The 21793-nt window shown below is 47.9% G+C and overlaps 1 protein-coding gene across 4 annotated transcripts in view; it reads right to left on the reverse strand.

Moving 5' to 3' along the window:
- APLP2 (amyloid beta precursor like protein 2) overlaps nucleotides 1-15230 on the reverse strand; it is a 39453-nt gene extending 24223 nt beyond the window's left edge. For all 4 annotated transcript variants that reach the window (XM_042882317.1, XM_042882316.1, XM_042882315.1 and 1 more), the window contains exon 1: nucleotides 15135-15230. In XM_042882317.1, coding sequence (XP_042738251.1) covers nucleotides 15135-15215 — 81 coding nt within the window. In that variant the 5' untranslated portion in view covers nucleotides 15216-15230. The remainder of the gene's footprint in view (nucleotides 1-15134) is intronic.
- Nucleotides 15231-21793: the final 6563 nt, after the last annotated feature.

Below are 21793 nucleotides of genomic sequence, written 5' to 3' on the forward strand. Positions count from 1 at the left end.
TGTCAGCCTCCTGGAGCACACAGCCACCACCACAGAGGGGTGCAGAGCAAGAGAACAACACAGATGTTGTGCAAGGGCTGACCAACACCACACAGCAAAGCCTTGGCTCCTGCACTGCCTTCCTCACTGCCCCTCTGTGCCAAGAGGAAAAGGGAAGTGCAGAATGGTCCTTTACAAGCCCAAAAACACACATAAACTTTCCAAGAGGGCCTTTAAATCCCTCTAAAAACAAACACCTTGTGGGTACCAACAATCAGATACATTAGAGGAAGCAATCCACGACAAAACTTTGTTTTGTTACATTATGACTACATTCAAGATTTGAGCTGAACTCTGAAAAGAGCAAAAAGAAATGCATCACAGACATGCACAGCACTGGCCCTGGTAAGAACAAGGCATGTTTTGAGCAGTTTGGACATTGCTAACACAGCCCATGCTTATGAAACTTGCTTTGAAGAAATGTACTCGCAAGTATGCAGCAAAATAAGGTCAATGAGTAAGCAGGAGAGGTGCAGCTCCCATCCAGGGGCAGAAACATCCACAGGTAATCCATTCACAGCTGCCTTGGGGAGCAAAACTCCTGTTCAAACACATACCAACCTCCTGAAGTCACCCACTGTTTACATTCTGCTGTTAGCTGCTGTTTAGTCCTGCTCTCTCTCCTGCCTGACACCTCACACTGTGGCAAAGGTACCATTCCTCCTCCAGGATTGCTCCAACAGTTTGCACATCAGTGGGTGCCGTTGCCGTGGCTACAGGAACATGCTAAACCCCAATTCGCAGCTGAACAAACGAGACTAATTACTTGCTTGATTTCATCACTTTCAATCAAATGGAAAAAGTCTGCTCTGGAATCGCGCAGTTGGGTGAGTTAATGAACTGTGATGTGCAGGAGCTGAATCTTTAACCCCAAGATAAGATCTGTGAGTAATGAGCTCCCATTTTTCACCAACCACATCGCTTACTTAACTCGGCATTTTGATCTCATCATACCTGTAAGGACAGAACTCAGCACAAGGAATCCCAGTGGAGGCCACAGCTTTAACTTCACCACTCAACTGACGAACCTCACCTACGTGGGGTAAAGACCAAGGTTCCATTGCCCCACATTGGTATCAGTGTACCAAAAAGAACCGCTCAGGATGAGCAGGCCATGACTGCCTCTGAGCACAGCCCGCATCTCTGCTGCCTCCAGGCACACGTGGGGATTTCTCCTTCCATAGGACAGGCTGGTCTCTGGCAAAATTAAAAGAAAAGCTCAGGAATTGATGCACAGCCACCAACTGCAGCACTGGGGCCTGGTGAGTACTGCAGGAGAGCACATGGAGCAGAGCCAAGCTGGCCCAGGTCTCCGTGCACTGCTCAGCATTCAACCTCACACCCAAGGCATTCTAAACAGAATACTTAAGATTCCCTGTATCTAGATTAATAACTCCTGAACGCGAGCAGAGCTTTCCATTTGTGCTTCCAATGGTGCTCCGAGTTTGCTTTCCTTAACCTCTTCCTCCTGTTTTTATTCAGCAGATAGGTGGCTTGAACCCAGCAAGGCTGATGAACGTCTGACACAGCAGGCAGTAAATCTACAGACCAGCAGCTCATCCTAGCTCTACTGCTTTATTTATTTATTTCAATTGCTGATAATTACAATAATGCACATGGGCAGGACTCCAGGACAGGAAGAATTATTGTCTGCAGGCAGATCTGGTGTGAGCTGATAATACCAGCCTGTGTTTGCCGTTGAATTTAGGAGGCAGAAATCTCAATCAAGCAGCCTACAGCTTCCTGTAAGTTGCTGAAGAGGAGGCATCTCATCTGCTCCTCCTTTATCAACTTTGGTGGTGCAGCAGCCAAAAACTGGGAAGCGATGCAGGAGCTGCACTGCTGGGTCAGTGCAGTTTATATTTAGATCTGCCCCATGCGTGGCCAATGCGCAGCCTTGAACGCTCAGAAATTCAGTGACAACATCCCGTGTCCTTTCAGATGTGCTGACAGCAGCCAGAGCACTACAAACACCAAAACGAAGCCAAAGCCCAGGGCATTATTGCTCCTGCACTCTGATCTGCCCTTCTCCAAAGAAAAGGGGCTTCCCACTACCTGTGGCTCACAGGCAGCCTCTCTGCCCTTGGAATGTGCACTAATTACACAGCAGATTATCTCCCAGCTCCTCCTCTAGTCTATCGTGCTCCACAAACCAAGCCTGCATGAGTCACCGGGCAGATAATCTGCCCATCAGACATCTGCACTGGGAGACCGTGCGATGCAGACAGGGACAGCAGCACTGCTGCACGGCTAGTCGTGGGGAGCAGACTCAGCAAAGCCACAATCCAAGGCTTTCCGAGCCGCTTGTGTAACATGCTTGCCTTCAGCATTCTCTTTTCTACCCCTAGAGAGGCAAAGTTCAGATCTACTCATTCGAAACGTTTCCTGAACAAATGTTACTTTGAGCAGCCCCACTGACAGCCCCAAGCTTCCCTGACTTGTGTGTAACAGCTGGGACCAGAGCAGCTCGTCATGAGAGCAGCCCCCAAAGTCCAAGGCAGAGAGAAAAGACCAGCAACACATCACCAGCAGTTCCCTGCCACCATGCACAGATGGGTGCCAAGACTGCTGGCCATGCTGCCCTGCTTCAGGGGCTTCACAGCATCGGGGCTATTTAGTGCACCTTTATGCACAGCCCTCCTAAGTCACATCACAGCACACACAGACCAAACGTGTTTATTGAGGGGCTAAACGAAGGCACAAAGTCAAGTGACCTGCCTAAGGTCACGCATGAGAGGCTCAGCCTGGACTAATCCTCAGCCCCCGACGCTCCAATCTGTGCCACCACACTGCCCTGCACAGCAAGACTAATTACTGCTTTCCTACTTGAGTTATTCGGGCATCGGAACCATACAGAGTCAAGATGTCTTGCTATCTTGCCCGAAAGGGAAAACTGCAGTACAAGATCATGTTTTCACGTGCACTAAAAATCCAGTGAGGGAAAAGCCACTGGGAAACGCAGCACGTGGCTGAAAGCAGAACCGTGTATTTATGGCTGCCAGCAGCACAATGCAATGTGAGGAGCAGCACTCAGACATGCTATTTCCTAAGTAACTTTTCCACACAGTTCAATAATGAATCCTTTCCATCTCAAGGCACTTTATCTACATAATAGCTGGGGAATACAACCACTGCAGTAACCAGGATACAGACATTCCATAATACACAGGAAAGTACAGTTACAAAAACCTTTCACCACTTCCAATTTGTTTGAAGGAAAAGCAACTAGCTCCTAGACCAAACCTCATCCCAAATCATGTGCATACTCTCGCTCCCTTGTCTTCCTAGTGGGCAGAAATGGAAGGAAGGAGACAGAGAAGGATTTATTATCACCAGGCAAAAGAACCTGAGCACTTAAAACTGCTGATCCAAAGCGATTCAGCATTCCAGAGATATACTTAAAAGAATCTGTACAGATGTTGTGTTAGAGAGTTGTGAAGCTCACCACGACAAGCTGTGGGGGGGTGGATGCTGCAGAAATGTGGTTTCTCAGCCTGACCACACGTCTCACCGCCCCGATGTCACGCGATAAGATAAAAAGGCTGCACAGATTGTGGTCTGATCTGCACCACCACGATCCAAAAAGCAGGCAGGAAACAGAAGAGCGTATTTCAACCGAGCATCAAGAATGTGAAGTGGCAAGGAGAAATACCTGGAAAAAAACACGTGAGATAAAGGGAAAATAAGTGGAAAGCCTGCAGTGCAGGCATGCTTTGCTTTCAGCCACTCCTGAGCTCGAGTTCAGCTCCCCTGAAGGCTGTTGCTCTGTATCACCACTTGGCTGTTTATGTGCATGGACTGCAATGGTTTGGAAGCATGATACAATACCCTGAAGTCCTGCACTTGGGCAACACACAAACCTCCTGCAGCACATGGGCAGAGCTCCACAGGCGCTGCTCACACCACGCTGCAGCACTCCATGCTGGAACTCAGATCTTCTGGAAAACACCTGAGCTGGTAATTCTGACACACAAACAGCACAGACCAAACTTCTCCACGGGAAGGGGAAACCAGGAGGTTTTCACACGATTTTGGCATTCCAGACTGTGCTAATGACCATCCTCTGAAAACAGGAAAGCCTCTGCTCCAACACAACGTTGCTCCCATTCTGCCAAGCAGCTGCTGATCCAGGCTCCACAGAGTTCAGTTTGCAGTTAAGCTGCTTGTTAGGAATCACAGAATCACAGAGATCCTACCACTGATGGGTTGGGGGGAGCAAAAAAAAAAAAACCAACAAAAAAGTGAAAGAATTAGCTCAGAAAAACCCATCTCCAGTTCCCACAGAACAACAGCCCTTCAGTTTTTGTGACTGCAGCTATTTTGGATCCCAGCAAACAGCAACCAAACCGAGGAGAAGCTGCCAGCTTCCCTCCACCAATGCTGGCAACTGGACATGCACAAACAAGTGGTTTTAAAGAAACCTATAAATAAATAAAGGCAAGTGCTGAATGACTGCAGGAAGGCGGCCTGGAGCAACACCCGAACCGCATGAGTCAGATGGGCAAAGTTTATTTGCTTCTTTCTAAGTTCATCACCCAACAGCCAAACATTCCCGTGAAGCATCCCAGCACAAAAAGCAGGACTCAGCCTGATCTCACCACCTCCTTCCTTCTTTCAAGGGCTGGTACAGAAGGTGAACCCCTCCACCCCAAGGCTCACCCACTGATTCAGCATCTACTAGAAGAGAGAGGAGCAAGAGCAGAGCCTGAGCACCCCTTGAGTTTTGCCAGCAGTGGGGTCGCACAAAGCCATGAAAGGACTTTGGAACACCTTAATGGATTCCCATCTTTTCTCTTTAAAAGCAATCCTGACTAATTCAGGAGCATTTTATTTCTGAGGCATTAATTTATCAGCTGGGGTTTAACAGTCACCACGTCATATCGTAGCTAAATCAGCATATGGAAACTCTAATGGATGTATTAAACAGCTCCTTTAAGAGGAGTGATAGGCCTCTACTTAGACTAACTGCTTAATGCTATTAGAAAATTAAGGAGTAATTTATAGCACAGACTAAAGCTGGACCGGATCCCCTTTATTGATTTTGCTGATCCAAAAAGTAAAACTAGTTCGACAGAAGCCAGCACAGAACGTCAGGGACGTCAAGGCTGCAGTCCTGTGAGAGTTCAGCGATGCTGCACATTGCACAGGCCTGCCCAAATTGCCTGTGCTAAGTTTTACAGCTACAGGAGCTATCGAGGTCTATCAGTTTGCACAGCACTGCACAGAGACAGAACAGAAGAAAACAAAACACTGCTGTTAGCAACTTCCTCCTGGTTTCAGGGAGGAGCAACACATGGTACACAGAAACCCCATTTCCTACAAGCTTCCTTAAGCATTTTCTGCCAATTCTGAAGGTAGGTGTTATAGAACTGTTCTTTCCTATTTCCAGCCAACTTGGTGTGAAATACATGAGCTGGGCAGCAGGCATGGCAATGTTCTGTGGCTGCACATTCTGCTGCTCGGCCCCCAGACAGCTCTTAAGGAGCATGAATGACACTGCAGCAAGGACTTCGAAGCACAAAAGCATTACAACAAACCACAAGCTTTATTACCAACCTGGGAGCAAAACCTGCCCGTCCTGCAGCAGCAGGGGAATTCGTCCTTTGGAAAAGAACCAGCAGAAAACAGTTTTGGACAATCTAGCTACACCTTCAGGAACAAGAGGCAATATACACCTACCCAGCAGCACAGCATAAATGCTCAGCTGTCACAGGTTTTACTTTCTTTCGCTGTACAAAGCAGATACGGACTGCAGTGGAAATGCTGACTTCACACATAAACCCCACCACTACAGAGGGACGGGAGGGAAGATCGATGGCAGTATTGATGTAACAGGCCATTCACCATTTTCCTAGCCATGGGCTGAGTAGCTCCAATAGTTTTCTCAAAGTCAAAGGCTGAGAACACTGCACAAAGTTCTCACGCCAGGGAGTGGCAGTTTGCTTTTCATTAGCTGACTCCAGACGCGGCCCAGCAAGATTTGTAATGCAGACACAAAGCTGCAGACAGCAGCCTCACCAAAACCTGGCACATCTCTGCAATGGATTAGTCCTATGGAACGTGTTCAGGTGCCTCACATCATAAGAAATCAGCACTTGAGAAGGAGCCATGCTGAAATTACAGCTTGGTGATGTAATAGCACCAGAGAGCCAGGAATGTCTCATTCTAATATCCTTATTTTGGATGGATATATAAAAAAAAACTTTGAGGGCCTCAACGTGCTCCTAAGCAGCCTAAGGCTCAGCTGTCTTTGAGGCTGCCTCTCCATGCACCTCCAGCTAACCCAGCAGTGCAGGATGAGTTTGGCAGGAGCTGGGGATGCCAGGGATACTCAGAAGGTTGTGAGAATCCTGCACTGAGCGCTTCTGGCTTTGACTGAAAATACACAATAGATTAGGAGGAGGAAAGTGGGCAAGAAAAAAAAAATCTCATGTGTCAAGGCTGCAAAGCAACCATAAAACCTGGGCAGCAACGATGGATGGACTAACTAACCAGCTGCGTGATTCCATTGGAGGTCATCTGAACTTTGACAGTTCTACCTCCAAACAAAAGGGACAGGACTATTAGTCCAGAGTAGCAGGAATACAAAGAACAGTTCTCTTCACGGGGACCACTCTTCATCCCTGAGGGCAGTTCTCATCACTGCAGGACCAACCCACTGCTAAGCAACCTCCCACCAAGTGCACAACTTCAAGTCTCAATCAGGAGGGCAGGGGTTTCATAGGGACCCCAACTACCCATCCACACATGCCAGAGAAAGAGAGAGCAAGAAGGTGTTTGTACAGACACCAACAGGCTGTGTTTCAGCACCAGGTTCATATTCCAGCTATTTGGAACCTGAAATTCAGCTGAAGATGTCCCCATCCTGATGCGTTCCACCAGATTGTACCACTCAGGGATGCTCAGAATGCATCTTCCTTTATTTTGTGCTTCATATACTCCACGGTGTATTTGGCAGCTCCACTGCTAACCAGCATCATCTTACATGTGATGTACATACATACACAGATGTTACACAGATGCTGCTCAGAGATGCATCTGAAGAGAGATTCTAAACCAGAGAAGTAATTCCAAAGTAAATATCACAAAACACACAATTCTCTGCTTTATAGATCTAGAGTATTCAGTTATCTGTTGTAAAGGGTCAAAATTGACCAGCCTCCTATTATAGCATGGGGAAATTAAGAGTCTGCATAACTGGCAACGCATCTCAAAGTTAACATCACAGCAATAGGTGCTGGAAGTGCAGCTACAGACAGCTGTGAACATTAAACTCCCCTTAGGTGGTTACCTTTGCTGCCAGCTGTAGCTAAATCTTGGTTATATTCTCAGTTCTACAACCAAGACAGATTTAATAATCACAGGCTATTGAATATAATAACAGAACAGCATGAATAAAGCCATCAACCACTTAGACAATAAGGAATAACAATTTAACTTGTTGCAAAAATCTTTTAAGGATGGTGACAGGGAACACAAGAAGTCAAACCAAACCCAAGGCCAACCAGGCAAAGGAAATCGTGCTGTGGCTGCTTCTGCCTAAGGCAAAAAGCCCACTGGCCCCTGCAGGCAGCGCTGCCCACTTCTCCTCCTCCACTCTATGGATGAAGTTTCCAGCCCCACATTTTGGGGACGTCTTCATAATGTGCTTCTCTGGAGCAACCAGTTCAGCTGTTTGCATACACCTGACTAACAAGGCACTGGCCCTTTCAGAGCTGTAATACCCTTGAAATACATCAGCAGGAATCACAAAAGGGCTACAGTGATCCATTCTGGTCTGTGCCCCACAATGAAAGAGGGAATTAACGTGCTACAGATGCCTTGTGGAAAACCTCCCATGTGGTTACACTTTGAACAGTGTTCTTCCTCCCGCACTAATTCTCATTGTGGAGCAAGGTCCAAAAGCTTGCTTAATACAACTGAGCACAACAAACCCAGCCAAACCCAGGAATTCCAGCCTAGACTTCAAAACGCTTTTTGCTGGTATTGCAGGTTTGACAGTTAGGCAAATGTGAACGGAGATTTCTGGGTGTCTTAGCAGCACTGCTCCATTAGGAATCCAGCTCTTCCCTTCAGTCTTCCTTGGAGGCACAGTGCTGAGCAAAGGATCCTGAGCAAAGGGAGGGGAGAGAAGGCAGAGGGATTGCAAGGGGATCAGCTGGCTGAGGGTTATCCCTTTGTCTCCTAACCTGAGAAATGAAGACATTCTGAAGCAAGTCACAAGAACTGAAAATGAAGGAACACATTATCCAAAACACGATGCATCAAAGCAGTGTAAGCAATCCACGTCAGCTGCTGCGATTGAGCGTGACAAATACATGTTGAACACGCATAGGATAAGAGCACGAGCCCACAGCAGGAAGGTGGGAGACCTAAAGCAACCACAGGCTGTGATGCAGAGCACAAAGCCAGCTGCAGAAAGCGCAGGAACAGGGCAGCAAAACACTACACTGCAACAAGCCTGTGCTCTGTCAGGCCATTCATCTCCTGCCTTTGTTATTGGGAAATTGCTTCCGAGAAAGTGGCTGCTGCCCTGAACAGAATAGCCACACAGTGCCCAGCTTTGCTGCACAGCAAGCACTGATGCAATGGGAACAAGCCAGTGTTTATGAGGAGCAGTGGAAGGGGCAGCAGGTACGAAGCTTCTGATGGTGCTCTTCAAGCCAAGCTTCATGTTTCAAAACCCCAAACTTCTTTTGGTTGGCCTGCAAGAAAATACCTTCCCTGCTGCTTGATGCTTCCCGTTCTGGGGATATGAAGCCATCCTGAAGGGCTCCGGAAGTTATTTGAAACCCTGCATCTCCACTACTTAGAGGCACTCATCTTAATCCAAGAGCCCAAGTGGGAGCTGCAAGAATCCTGCCCCACTGCAGAGCAGCAGCTGCTTTCCATGTCACCTTGTGCCCTCAACCACCTGTCTCCCTTTCTCCCAGCACACATAACACTGAACGAAAACACGAGCCTTGCCATACAGCCAGCACTGCAGAGCTCACCTCTGGCCAAGGCTGCTATGCTGGCTGAAGTGCACCGCTTGGATCTCAACGCTTTTCCATTCTTTTGGGCTCCTAAATGCACACCTGATCTTGCTGCGTCAAACGATCCAGACATCAAATTCAATTTCTTCAGCGAGAGCTTTGATAAATTATGCAGAGAAAGAGTCACGTTCAAATGCCAATACGCTCGCTGGGAACTCAAAGCCCAGGTTTGAACCAACGTTTTGCATTTAATCTTTTGAGAGGAATACTTAGCAGATTAAAGCAAATCTGCCCCTCTCTATTTCAGTCCACAGTTACTGTAAGACGACCAGGGTAAGAAGTCAGCACCCAACACACAGCATTAGTGACTGAGTGTAGTTCACATCCATTGCTCTAGGACCACTTCTGTCAAGTTATGAGTCCCAGCACGAATGGGAAATGATTAAACACTGATAAAATAGGAAAACTGCTAAGACCCAGCAATGTGCCACACCAAATCCAAAACCACAGAGGGAATTTGGTGATTAAAAGCTTTATGCTGCAGGCCACCATACGTCTAAGCAGAGCTCAGCGTCTGTTGTGAATATGCACTCCAAATCCACTTGAAATCTAACATGAGTGCATGATGCTTATTGTAACAGATGGCACAGGCAACATTTTTCTTTTTGTTGCTGTCACTTCACACTACGCAATGACATCATAATTAATGGGATTCACCAACCCCAAATCCAAAACAATAGGGATGAGTCTTTTGGCAGGGAGCTGGGGGCTAAAAATAATGTAAAAGCCTTTAAAGAATAGCCCAAAGGCTAAAAATGCAAATGCTTGGCTTTTCATTTAAGCACCTCAGTTTCCAAGTTAACAGAGGGCAACTCCCCGAAAATCCCAAGTCATTTACCCAGCCTCCTGTGCCCCTGCAAGGACAGCAGCAGCAGATGATTTCTGAGCTGGTATCCCTGTCTATCACAGTGCTTCAGGACAGCACAGCTGCGTGAGGAAAGACAAGCCTGCAGAGAGATAACAGAACAACTTTCCCCAATGCAAGAATGAAAAGCCCACTGGCCAGCAGCTCCCAGCACACACTCAAGAAATGCCATCTCTGCAGCAAACGTTTGCTGGTTGCAAAAGCAGACCTAAATGAGAAAGGGCACTTCCAAGGTTAAGCACTACTTTTACTTCAACACGTCTGCTAAGGCTGGTTGTCAGCTTGCTTGATGCGATCGGCAAGAAGACAGCAGTAAGATGATAATTAGCAACTCTTAAATGGAAACTTCCCTAAGCAGCAATCTTCTGTGACAGCCAGGAGGAACCACGGCCCGGCTGTGCATGCATCTCCCTCCACGTCCTTGACCTGAATCAGGCCATACTTCTGACTGCTGTAATTTTGTTAGAGAGCTTACCGTATGAAATTACCTAAATGCATCCCTGACACAGAGCCAAAGCCTGGAATCCCAGCACGGTTCTCTCCCCCAGCACAGCTCCTCCTACATGATGAGTCACGCTGCAAAGATGCACTGTGCCCAGCCTGCATGGCACACAGCTCCTCCAAACCACCCAGCAAAGGACCATCATCCAAAGCTCCATCATCTCTGCTGTTATTTATTTTCGCATCGCATTTAAACGATGCAGGCAATTTTTAAGCCCTTTACGCGGCGACTTGAAAAAACTCAAAGTCATCATTTCATAACGATTTTCAGTTAGTCTGGAAACGCAGCAAGGCCATCCAAGCCAAACTGTTATTGATTCTGTCTCCTCAGTAAAGCCCTCCAAAGCTTCACAGAACAGCCCCCACAAAGCAGAGGGTGGCCAGCGTGCTGCAAGGTTAATTTCCATAGGGATGGAAGGGCAGCCCAGCCCCTAGCATGGCCCTGTGCAGTGCCACCAAAATAAGGAGAGCATTCTCCCTGCTGGCAGCACAAAGCAGTCCTGTAACACTGGGCAGTCAGCAGCTTGGCAGCACGTGCCTGTGGTCATCTGGCTGTGCAAAGCCAGGCTGTGCTCTGCTGCTGGTGAAATTGGTTTGCCATCCTCTGCAGAATAGGATTTCCATCGTTTGTCTCAAGTCAGAGGTTTTGCAAATGCAGATGAAGTTAATGTGAGACTGCAGAGCAAGCAGCAGAGCCACAGGACAGTCAGCTGCACTTCTGCCTTCTCTTTTCTATGGGATTGTTCAGGAATTTGGACAGGAATATACACTCGTCCCAGCTGAGAGGACTGCAAGTCTATTGCCAAGTAAAAGAATTGCTATCCACAAGCAAGATCTCAACGAGGATTTGGTCATTTACCTCTGCAGGAGCTCATAAACAATGAGAGCAACAAAATCAGAACCAAAAGCAATTTTTCCTGAGATCCCAAACCCTCCAGCACCCACAGCCTGCAGTTGGCCTCAGCCCAGTGACCACTCAGCCCAGTGCTCCCAGTAGAGCCATCAGATCTCCTAATGAGGCAAACTGAGTGAGGGTGCCATCCTGGATGAAGCACAGCAAAGAGGAGCCCCCAGCTTATCCTATTTGTTAAGTAAATAGATGCATGGAAGAGTCACTCGAAGACTTTGCACAATGCTGTCTCTCTCACAGACCTGAGATTTAATGGCACCTACAGCAAAGCGCTGGAAATGGAAATTCAGAAGTGGAAAAACAAAATGCATACAGGCAACGTGCCACTTAGTGGCACTTTTACTCCACTCAGAGTAAAAAGCAGTGATAGGAAATGCTACTATGAGTCCAGCTCACTTTTTGAGAGAAAAAGGACGACATCACAAGTTCAGGTACAGTTCTGAAGCAGAAGCCTCACCCAAACGGTTTATGGTCGTGGCGAATATTGAAGTACTCCAATTAAGAGCCAACATCGTCTTAAATTAACAATGGTCCAGCGGTGCTGATTGCATGAATTAAATAAAAATAAATAACAACAGCACTGTTTTACTGCACATAAGCAGCACGAGAGCAAACAGCTGAAGGACGACATCAACTTCCACGAGCTCACAAGAAGTGTGAGATGCCAAAGAGCACAAACATGAAGGCTGCCTTGTCCCAGTATGAAAGGCTGGGGAGAGCACACGCCTCATGTTTCCAACTGGAGAACAAGGTTATGGTTTAAGCACAGTTGTGGAAGCAGATGCTGCAGTCAAAATAACTTATGTTTACAAGATTGAGTCTTTACGCCTCTCAAATACACATGCAATGGGAAAAAATAAAAGGCAAAATTGTTACCAGCAACATCGAGAGAGAAGCACCACCCATGCAGAACAGACCTCAGATTGCTTCTTCCTGCACTGCATGGCACTGGAGAACGTGAAACGTGCAGCAATAAAGCCTAAACACAGCCAAAGCCGCCCGTACAATGGATTCTGAACAGCCCTGGTGTTGCAATGGGTGTTCTTCACAAAAGAAGTCTAACCCGAGGTTGAGAGATATTAATGCCTCATTAACATTTAAGGTCACTGACACAACACCTCACAGCTGAGGCTCAGGAGAGCTGCAGCAGAGCACAGAGCTCACCTCCATGGAGCAGCCCAAGGCAGTGCAGAGCATCCCACAGCAGCAGGTGTCCATCATTGCCTCCTTACACACATCTCTGCTTCAGAGGAGGTTTTGTGGAGGCTGAGATGAGGCACTGCAAACAACTGCTTTGACAGCAAAGCATTTTTCCTAATGCTTCCTGGGAAGTGAAGCTTTGGGAGCTGAGTGCAAAGCAAAGGCCGTGCTCAGGACTGGAATTTTCCTGAGCTGTTTCTCCTCAGGACTGGAACACAGAAGTGGAAATTTCCCCTAGGTGGAGTTCTTTGTTCAATGCAGCAGGCAATTACAAGTCCCTAAGGTCTGCAGAAATGGCACAAGGCTGATATTTTCGTTAGTGAGAATTTAAGCACACCACACAAGAACAACAGCAACACAAAAGGCACAACCCTGATGCAAGTCAGCACGTTGTTTTCTTTACCCCAAACCTCCGTTACCTGAAACAGTGACAGAAGCATTCAGGATAGCTTGGGAAGAGGACCAGTAAAACCAAAGGCTATTAAAAAGAAAACCAAAAGCAGCATCAAGTCTGCATTGCCTCAGATTCGATTACACACAAAGGTCAAGCGATAAAAAAGAAACTTTCCATCCCTGAAGGCTCTGGGGACACAGCACAAGCAGTTTATCATAGGAACAGAGATCAAATTAGAATGGATTCATTTTCTTTTTTTTCAGCTGGCATCTGCACCCCATTTGAAGTTCTCTCAGATTTCACAAGCAGAACGCAGGAGCCCCCAGTTCAGACACGAGCCCAGGACACATCACCCCACAAAGACAACAGCCCCACTGGGCAGAGCATCGTCTCTGTGCTCCTACATCCCAGCCCGTCTGCAAGGAGGCTGTCAGAGGTTATCTGAAAGGAGGGCTGACACCAGCCAGGAGCCCTGGGGAATGCCCTACTCAAAGGCTCAGATGCCAGTAATAAATAAATAAATATGCCTGCCACTCCTCTTCCTCCATGCAGGGGAGAAAGAAAAACAAATTGTAGTCGATAAGCGGATTAACGGGTGTTCCGGGGACAGGGACTGCTAGCTAAGATAATCAAGCAAAAGAAAATCCACCTAATGGGACATTGCCAATTCCACTGAACTGATAAATGCAGCCGCTACTATGCATTTTCCTTCACTCTGGAATGCTTTCAAATGTCCTCTTTATAAAAAAATCTATCCCCTATTTTTCATTACATTACCTGCTATCCGCCAGTAAAGGCAATAAAAAAAAAACAGCCACCATTTCACTTCCTCAGCTCTGCATCCAGCTACGATTCCAGAGCAAATCTGGCAGCAAAGAAGACCTGCAGTCCCCCACTGACAAGGCAACGGTGGAGAATACAGAAGAAAAAAAAAAAAAAAAAAAAAAAAAAAAAAGAAGTAAAATGTGACAAGTGACATTTTGCGCCAGCAGATGAAGGAGGCTGTCACGCCTTCAGGATGCAGATGGTGCTGCGGGAATGGCCGAGCAGATTGCACATCGAGCAGCAGGGTGCACCGTGTAACCCCTGATCCGTAGCTCAGGAGCAAAGCCTCAGCCTGCAGCAGGGCGAGCCTGGGATGAGCAGCGAGGCACGACTGGGTCCAGGTTAACCCTCTTCCATCAGGTCAGCACCGCTGCACTGATGGCGCCGTCCCAGGGCGCTCAGGGCTGCCAAAGCCTCTGCTGACCCCACGACGGGCGGGTGAACGCTGAGCTCTGCTTCTTCAGCCTCAGCACAACAGTCTGCGGGCCACATCTGCTCCCACAGGAGGACGCTGGCTTTTCGTAACACAAATCCACGGGCACGGCGGCTTCCAGAACGCGTGTTGAATGTGACAGAGGAAGCGACCTACAGCCGGAGGAGCTTCTCAACAGGTGCACGAGATCGGATGGACGCAGCCACCGCCCAAACCGCCCCCCCGGGGGACCCCGAGTGACCTCGGCCGGCCAGCCCTGCTGCAAGCATCCTCAGCACCGGCCCGTCCCGATCAAACGAGCGTTACGCGGATTTAACGCAACGATACGGAGGAGACGGAGCGCTGCGCCTCCATAAGCGGGCAAAGCCACGGGCAGGTGACACGCAACGCAACCTCAGAAGCTCGGCTTCCTGCGGCAGGGCAGGGAGCGCTCCGGCCCCGGCCCGGCCGAACTGCGCACCCAGCTGCGGTCCGCCCGGCTCCGTGCGCAGCGAGCTTCCCTCCCCCGCCGTGTCAGCGCCTCAACCGCACGCTGCGGCGACTTCCACGGACGAAGCCGTAATTTCCCTCCTCTCGTTATCTCCGCACGCACGCATACGTGAAAGCCGTACCCACACGCAGGCGAACTGCAGCGATTTACTCGTTTCTGCGCTAATCGGGCACCGCTCCGCCGCCCGAAGCACCGCTCGCAGCCGCAGCCAGGCGCTCCGGGCAGCGGCCGCGCCCAGGGCTCGCCGAGCCCCGCTGCCAAGGCAGCCCCGCAGCGCCCTGCAGATCCGCTGTTAGACGGCGAAGGATCCCCCGCGGCACCGCCCCGCGGATCCGAGCCGGGCCGGGGGAACCTCGGCCAAAGGCAGCCTCCGGGCTTCGCCAGGCGATTCCCGGCCCCCAACGGCCGGCCGCGCGGCTCTCGGGACTCCGCTCGCACCCACCTCGATGTATCCGGCCAGCGTGACGGCGGGGCCGGCCAGCCCCAGCAGGAGCAGGAGGGGGAAGCGCCGCGCCGCGCCCATCGCTGCCGACACCGCCGCCGCCCAAGCGCTACTGCGGCCCCCGCGCCCCCTGCGCGGCGCGATGGGAGCCGCCTCGCCAAGCCCCGCCCCGCGGCCAATAGGAGCGCGGCGGAGGTGGGGCTCCGGGGAATGAGGGGGATTGGGCGAGAGCCACGCCTGCCTCGCCGCACTCGGCCAATGGGAGGAGGAGCCGTCTCGGCGGAGGTCCCGCCCACGGGGGCGCGTTCCCCCCGACCCTGAGGGAAATGGCGGCCGCGGGTTGAGGTGTCCGGGCGGCTCTTCGTGTGTGGAAAAGGGCCGCGCGGGGCTGCGCGGACAACGGGCGCTTGAAGCTGTTGTTTTGCTCCCACCGGCGTGGTCAGGCTGCAGACATGAGGCTTCCCCACATACTCGGAACGAGCGGCAGCGCTGCTCACCTCCTTTGCACACAGGGCGCTCAGCCTGCAGCCCTCCGTCCTTCCCAATGAAAGGCCGTTTCCTTTTATTTTCCTCTTCAACAAAAGCCGTCACACAGCAGCACGGCCCGCAGGGATCACGCCGTGCTCCAGCATCACCGCAGAGCAAACCACGGCAGGCACATCCCTGTCACGCTACGTAGAATACGTGGGTTCACTTCAGCATGGAAGCACCCTGTGGAGAAAAGCCCTCAGCACAGAACGTTATAAAACACCTCCATTGCCAACTTCATCACCCTCAGCTTCTCCTACAAGCACTGCTGGCTGGAAAGGTGGAAGGGAATATTGCTGAAGTGCTGCAGAGGGGGGTAAATCTGAGCAGTGGATCAATAAGCAGCCCCAGCTTTAATTAAAGCAGCTGCCTGGCCCACTACTCACTTATTACAGTTTCTTTTTTGTAGTATTTGAACACCTTTAAATCTCCTTTGCTGCAGTCCTCAGGGATGTGTAATTTTCTTCTCAGCTTGGCCAGCTTCAGTTGGAAAACGCTTTTAATGAGTTCTTTCTAAACTGATAGATCTTAATGAAAATATTTTATTGTGCAGTGTGAATACAGGACTAAATAACTGAGGATATTCAGCTCAGCCCCTCTTTAAATAAAAACAAGCATTTCTCCTTCTCCCAAGGCCAAGGAGTGGAAGCTGGTTACAAATCTTTGGGTAGAGGCTTTCATTGCTGGCTGAACTCATACAGCATTTAAAGCGCTATATAAATCAATACAATTTTAACACTTAATATTTACATACTGCTCAGTGAATATTTAATATTCATAACCCCTCTCAGCTGTTGCATTTTGCAGATGTCAAAAAGGCTGCCAAAAAATTGGTCTTGTTAATTTGAGGTACGAGAAGGTTTGACGTTCAGGGCACAGCAAAAACTGAAGTAGTTGGCTGCAGGTTTCTGAGTACCTCCAGAAATAAAGTCACGAGTGGCTGAGGCATGCAAAGCATCAGGGCTGTCGTGAGAGCATGAATTCCTACAGCCACACTGTGCCCATGTGAGAAGTCAAAGCGATACAATCAGAATACAGCAAGTCCTCTGCTGCAACCTGTTTGACCACCTGTAGAACTACTGCACGACCAGAGTGTATGACAGGAGCAACAGGAGCAACCATAGGGTGAGTGGATTTACCTCTGCTGTGCTCCATCAGCCATCGTGGAGCCCTCACAGAGCAGGAGCACAAAGTGCTGGAGCGTCAGGCTGCAGTAAGGGCTGAAAATTACCTTCCAAAACCCACCAGTGATCCACCACCCCCCACAGATCCACCTTGTACAGTCCTGGATGAGTGATCCTGGGACTGCTTCATTCTGCTCAGCATTAATGTGGAGGCAGTGTTTAATATATGCTCAGTGAGGAACAGGAAGGTTACATTAATGCCCATAAAACCCTTTAAGATTCCCAGGTGAAAGGTTCTGTGAAAGTGCAAATAACTCACATACTTTATGTTGTCTAGAGCCTCTCTACTCGCTTTTAACACACTAGTTATAGCTTCTGGAGCTTTCCACACATCTGTGCTGATTTTCTGTACCGCATAGCAAAAGTGCACAGTGCAGATTTCATAGCCAGTGGGCTGGTGGAGCATCATTTGGCTGTGCTGTGAGAATGACTGCTCTGGGACCAGAGCAATCTCCCTCATAATGCAGGTGGTTGTCCAGAGCTGCCCAACAGCACGTTTACACAGCAAAATGCAAATTTGATTCCAGCAGCTAAAGCAATAAGAGAGAAAAAAAAAAAGAAAAAACACAAAACCACCACTTTCAGGGATCACAACAAGTTTTACTTGTGCTTGCTTTTCAAATAAGTTCTACCCAACGTTGTATCAGCACAATACGTTGGCACACGCAATGGTCACAGCCCCATTTTCTCCATAGATACATTCCAGATTAGAACTGATAGGTAGCTTTCTGTTGCCTGTGACAACAGTACCATAGAACTGCTGCAAATCTGCAGCATTCCCTGCAACACCTTTCCCTTGTCAACCCTGTTAGGCAGGTGGCAGCTTTCATGTCCTTCCAAGAACTCTATTTTAAATGCCTGAGCATGTACGTTCCAGGGCTTTTAGTGCCCTTTTTCCAGTACATCTATGCTAAAGATGCACTGGAAATCTTACACTCAGCCTTGGTTGGCCTGGAGGGAAAAATTCTCCAGTACTTCTGCTTATTCCTTCAATAATATTTCAAGCAAACATCTCTCCATTATCGCCAGCGAGATCACAGCTGAGTTGGGGTCATAAAAACGTGCCCTAAATGGTGCATGTTAAACTCCTGTGATAAAGGGTGAACTGGAGTCAGTGAGGAATGTCTGATGCAGGAAAGGAGCAGCGGCTTCAGCAAACAGATGTGCTGAGACCGTGCCAGCACTGGAGAATGAGTTCACAGAAGTGAGAAAGCCTTCGAATATTTTCATCATTCTCTTAGACTCAACAAATTAAAGCATAAAATTGATCTAGCCTGTGAACAGTAATGTTATGCAGCTCTTAATTAGAAAAACTTGATGGAAGATTTAAGTGGCAGATCATATTGCTTGCACTAACTGTACGTGACAGATATGTGCAACTGTGGGGTTGTGAGGGTAGAGCTGAGCCAGCCCTGGTTTTAGGAGGCAAAATGCAAACTGAATGCAGAAAGCAAGCACAGCATATGGGTGTGCTCGAGTGGAAAGAGGACTCCTTATTCAGGCACAACTCACACTGATGAGTGCTTCAAGAGAAAAATGTATTAATCAATCTGCAAGTATGAGATACAGTTAATTGCAACAACTCATCCTGATCTGCACTGCATTGAAGACAAGTCTCCTAACTGCCAACAAGGCTGTTTGAGAGCCATAAAGAAATACCAAACTTTTAATAGTAAACTAACGCCAGCTACACAAATGCCTCTGGGAAACAACATTTCTCTGGAAACCAGAAATAACATTGAAAAGTTGCCAACCTGCTTTAGCACTGGGCATCTATATTGGGATGCAGCATTTATCTGTGCAAATGTAGGGCTCCTGCAGTTTTGCAACTCCATCTTCCATCTGTAGCTCAGGAAGACAACAAGTGGCAGACAAAACACAGAACTTGCAGAAGCAATGCAAGAAAGGTACACACAGATAATGAAGGTACTCCAGAGAAAGGGGATAACAGAAAAGACAGAGACTTTCTGGGCCTTGAAAGATAGGAGCTTAAGAGATGTTGATTTCCACAGGAATACGGTGGAATTAAGAAGAAAGAAAGGGTGAAGAATAAATAAAACTGATGTGTTTGAAGAAGAGTCAGACCTTAAAAACAGAAGAGTAATTGCAGCTGTGAGGAAAACCAGCACAAGAATATGTGAAGAGAGCATGATACAGTAAATAATGGTGGACAACAAACCTGTTTCTCCTCAAAGACATTTTTAAAATGGCTTGACAGGGAAGGGAGAAGCAGCACCTTTTATTATATCAGTGAATCCTTACCTTCGATGGCCTGTTTCCAACTGCTCTCCGCCTAAAACAGTGCCATTAATCTGACTTTCACACAGCAACTCCATGCAGGTACTCTAAGGTGGAGAGATTTAAACAGCAGCTTGTGCTGTGCTCTACTCGAGCAGCAGGATCCTGGCTCACAGCACGAAACAGGCTGGTAAAGAAACAATCTTAACCATAACAACAAACTTCAAAATAAGCCCTCCTTTAGGTTTAGAAATATGACTGCTTTGCTGAGGCACAGAAAAGATGACGCCTCAGAAAACGTAAAATACATCAACTGAGGATGCTTAAGCCCAGCACTGCAAGAGCACAGCTGCTAAAGGACATCACTGCTCCTTGGGTACTCTGCAGGTCAGTCTCAGCACCTGGAAAGGGCTCTGTGTCCATGGTCTCATTTTTCAGATGAGGACAAGATCAGCAATCGTGGTGAATTTAACTGGACTGTGTTTTTGAGGAGGAGGACTATTCAAGACAAAAGCAGCAGCTGAAGGAAACGAGCTATTCTTTTTTTGTTTGTGCATCTGTAGGATTCACTACCCAGGAAAGGAAATTATCTCTAACATAGAACATAATGATGAGCCTACGGTTAGGTTTGGGATCCCAAATGTTGGAATAGAAGGCAGCCTAACCACTTTTTCAGTCATCAGTTTTCATCAGCTGCAAACTGGGTTTTGTGCTGCTCAGCTTCTGTCTCTGGGTGGATCTGAGGCTCTGCACACTGGAAGGATCTCAAGGCAGATCTCCAGCCCACTGCATTTTCAAAGAGTTAAAGCAACCACTTTAGCTGACAAATGGAACACAAAACACAAGAGATGGAGGGAGGAAAGGAGAAGAGGCTGAATTGCAAAAAACATTTAGTAATTCTTCCCTTTGACATCTATCTTCTCACTACGGGCTGATGGCTTCCTGTCATCTTTTTTCTTTTAGCCCACTTACAAAGACAGAAATGTCATTTCATCTCTGAAAACAGCAGAATGAGTTGCCCATACATTGGCCAGGTTGTAACACTGCCCAGGGAAGCCGTGGAATCCCCATCCCCAGAGGCAGGTAAGATGTGTGGACACGGCACCAAGAACGTGGTTTGGTGATGGGATGCATTTTGCCAGGTTGTGGCTGGACTCAATTTTGGAGGTCTCTTCCAACCTATATGATTCTATATCACAAAGGGCAACCAAACCATTCCAACTTAAATAACCTGAGAAGTGCAAAAAAACCCAACTAAACAAAGAAGTCCACCACCAACTGAGGACATTTTCTGCAGCTTGTGGCTCATTACGATGCTGAGGTTTCTCCCATTGTCCTTGGACATTTCTTCCCTCTCTCCTTGTCTGCTTGCCAGTTTCACTCAGACACTCATTTCAGCACTGTGAAAGGCTCTTCATTTTATAGAGCTCTTTCATGAAAGATGAAAATTCAAATATGTTATAATTAGCTGCAGATCCACATAAGTCAGTATTATTGCATCTTCTATATTAGATCTGATTTTTCCCCCACAAATGTGTGTCAGATATCAGAGCAGAATGATTAACGATATCAAACATAATGGAAAGATTAAGCATTGATGCAGGAGGGTTGTTCAAGAGGAACAATTTTAACTTCTCTCCTCTCATAATTTATTTTTGTCCTGTACAGCAAAAGAAATCTGAAATGGAAAATAAAAATGCCTTGTATTACCAGCAAGAAAAAAAAAAAAAGAGAGATCTGATTCATGATTGAATTCTTCATTCAGTATTCATTGGTGGATTAAAAGCCAACTCAACAACTGGCACTGAACAACACGGAATATAAAAGCCTGGGGACTCTGTCCTGCTGAATAAATGTGGAATCATCTGCAGCAGCTTTGAAGATAAGTGCAATTCAGCAACAAAAGATCTACCCCTCCTTCTGCAATCAGGTCTGATTCAGCGTGTTTCACCAAGCATCACGGAGTTCCCCTGTGCTAACAAGCTCTTCTGTGGCACCCTGAAGTCACCTCATTCCTCCCCCATCACTTGTTTGTACAGTTACTCAGTTTGCAAGCAGCAGGGTGTGTTAAGGAGCAGCACCTGACACAGAGACACAAAATAAGGAATTTTGAGAAGACAGGGAGACATTTCACCTCTATCAAACATTCCGTGCCTGGTGCAGCAAACCTTCACTGCTAGCAACTTCTTCCCACCAGCAGCACAGTACTTCCAGTCCTTTTTTTCTCCTATGCACATAACAGCAAAGTGACTCCACCAGAACCCCCCGACTTTAATTTGCTGTCAGCACAGACGGCTGCAGTTTGCATCATTCTGTTTAAACAAATACTAAGCTACATTTCCTGTTGCAATCATCATTACAAGCTTCAGGGCTCCCAACTACCCAGTCATTCTTATGTCAACACAGGAATATTTACTTCAGTTGCTTGAAATGTGCAACCTGGAAATGAGGAGCCGTGCACAAGAAAGCACAGCAAAGACCCAGAAGTTCTGCCTTCTGTTGCCTGTCATCAGAACACGTTTTGGAAAGGAGCTGAAGGGTCTGCTGCTAAGTCAAAGCCTAGTCTTCAATTGAGCTGCAGTGAAAATCAGTGGGGTTTTGGAATTCCCAGGTACAGGGATTCTGGTTTGCAGACCTTGCTCTACAAGCGGAGCCAAATTCATTCTCTTCAAATGCTCCAAAATAGGGACAGTGCTCTCTACTACTGAT

The sequence above is a fragment of the Lagopus leucura genome, unplaced genomic scaffold (genome assembly GCF_019238085.1).
Source record: "Lagopus leucura isolate 7727_CA_CO unplaced genomic scaffold, USGS_WTPT01 Super-Scaffold_100034, whole genome shotgun sequence".
NCBI lineage: Eukaryota > Metazoa > Chordata > Aves > Galliformes > Phasianidae > Lagopus > Lagopus leucura.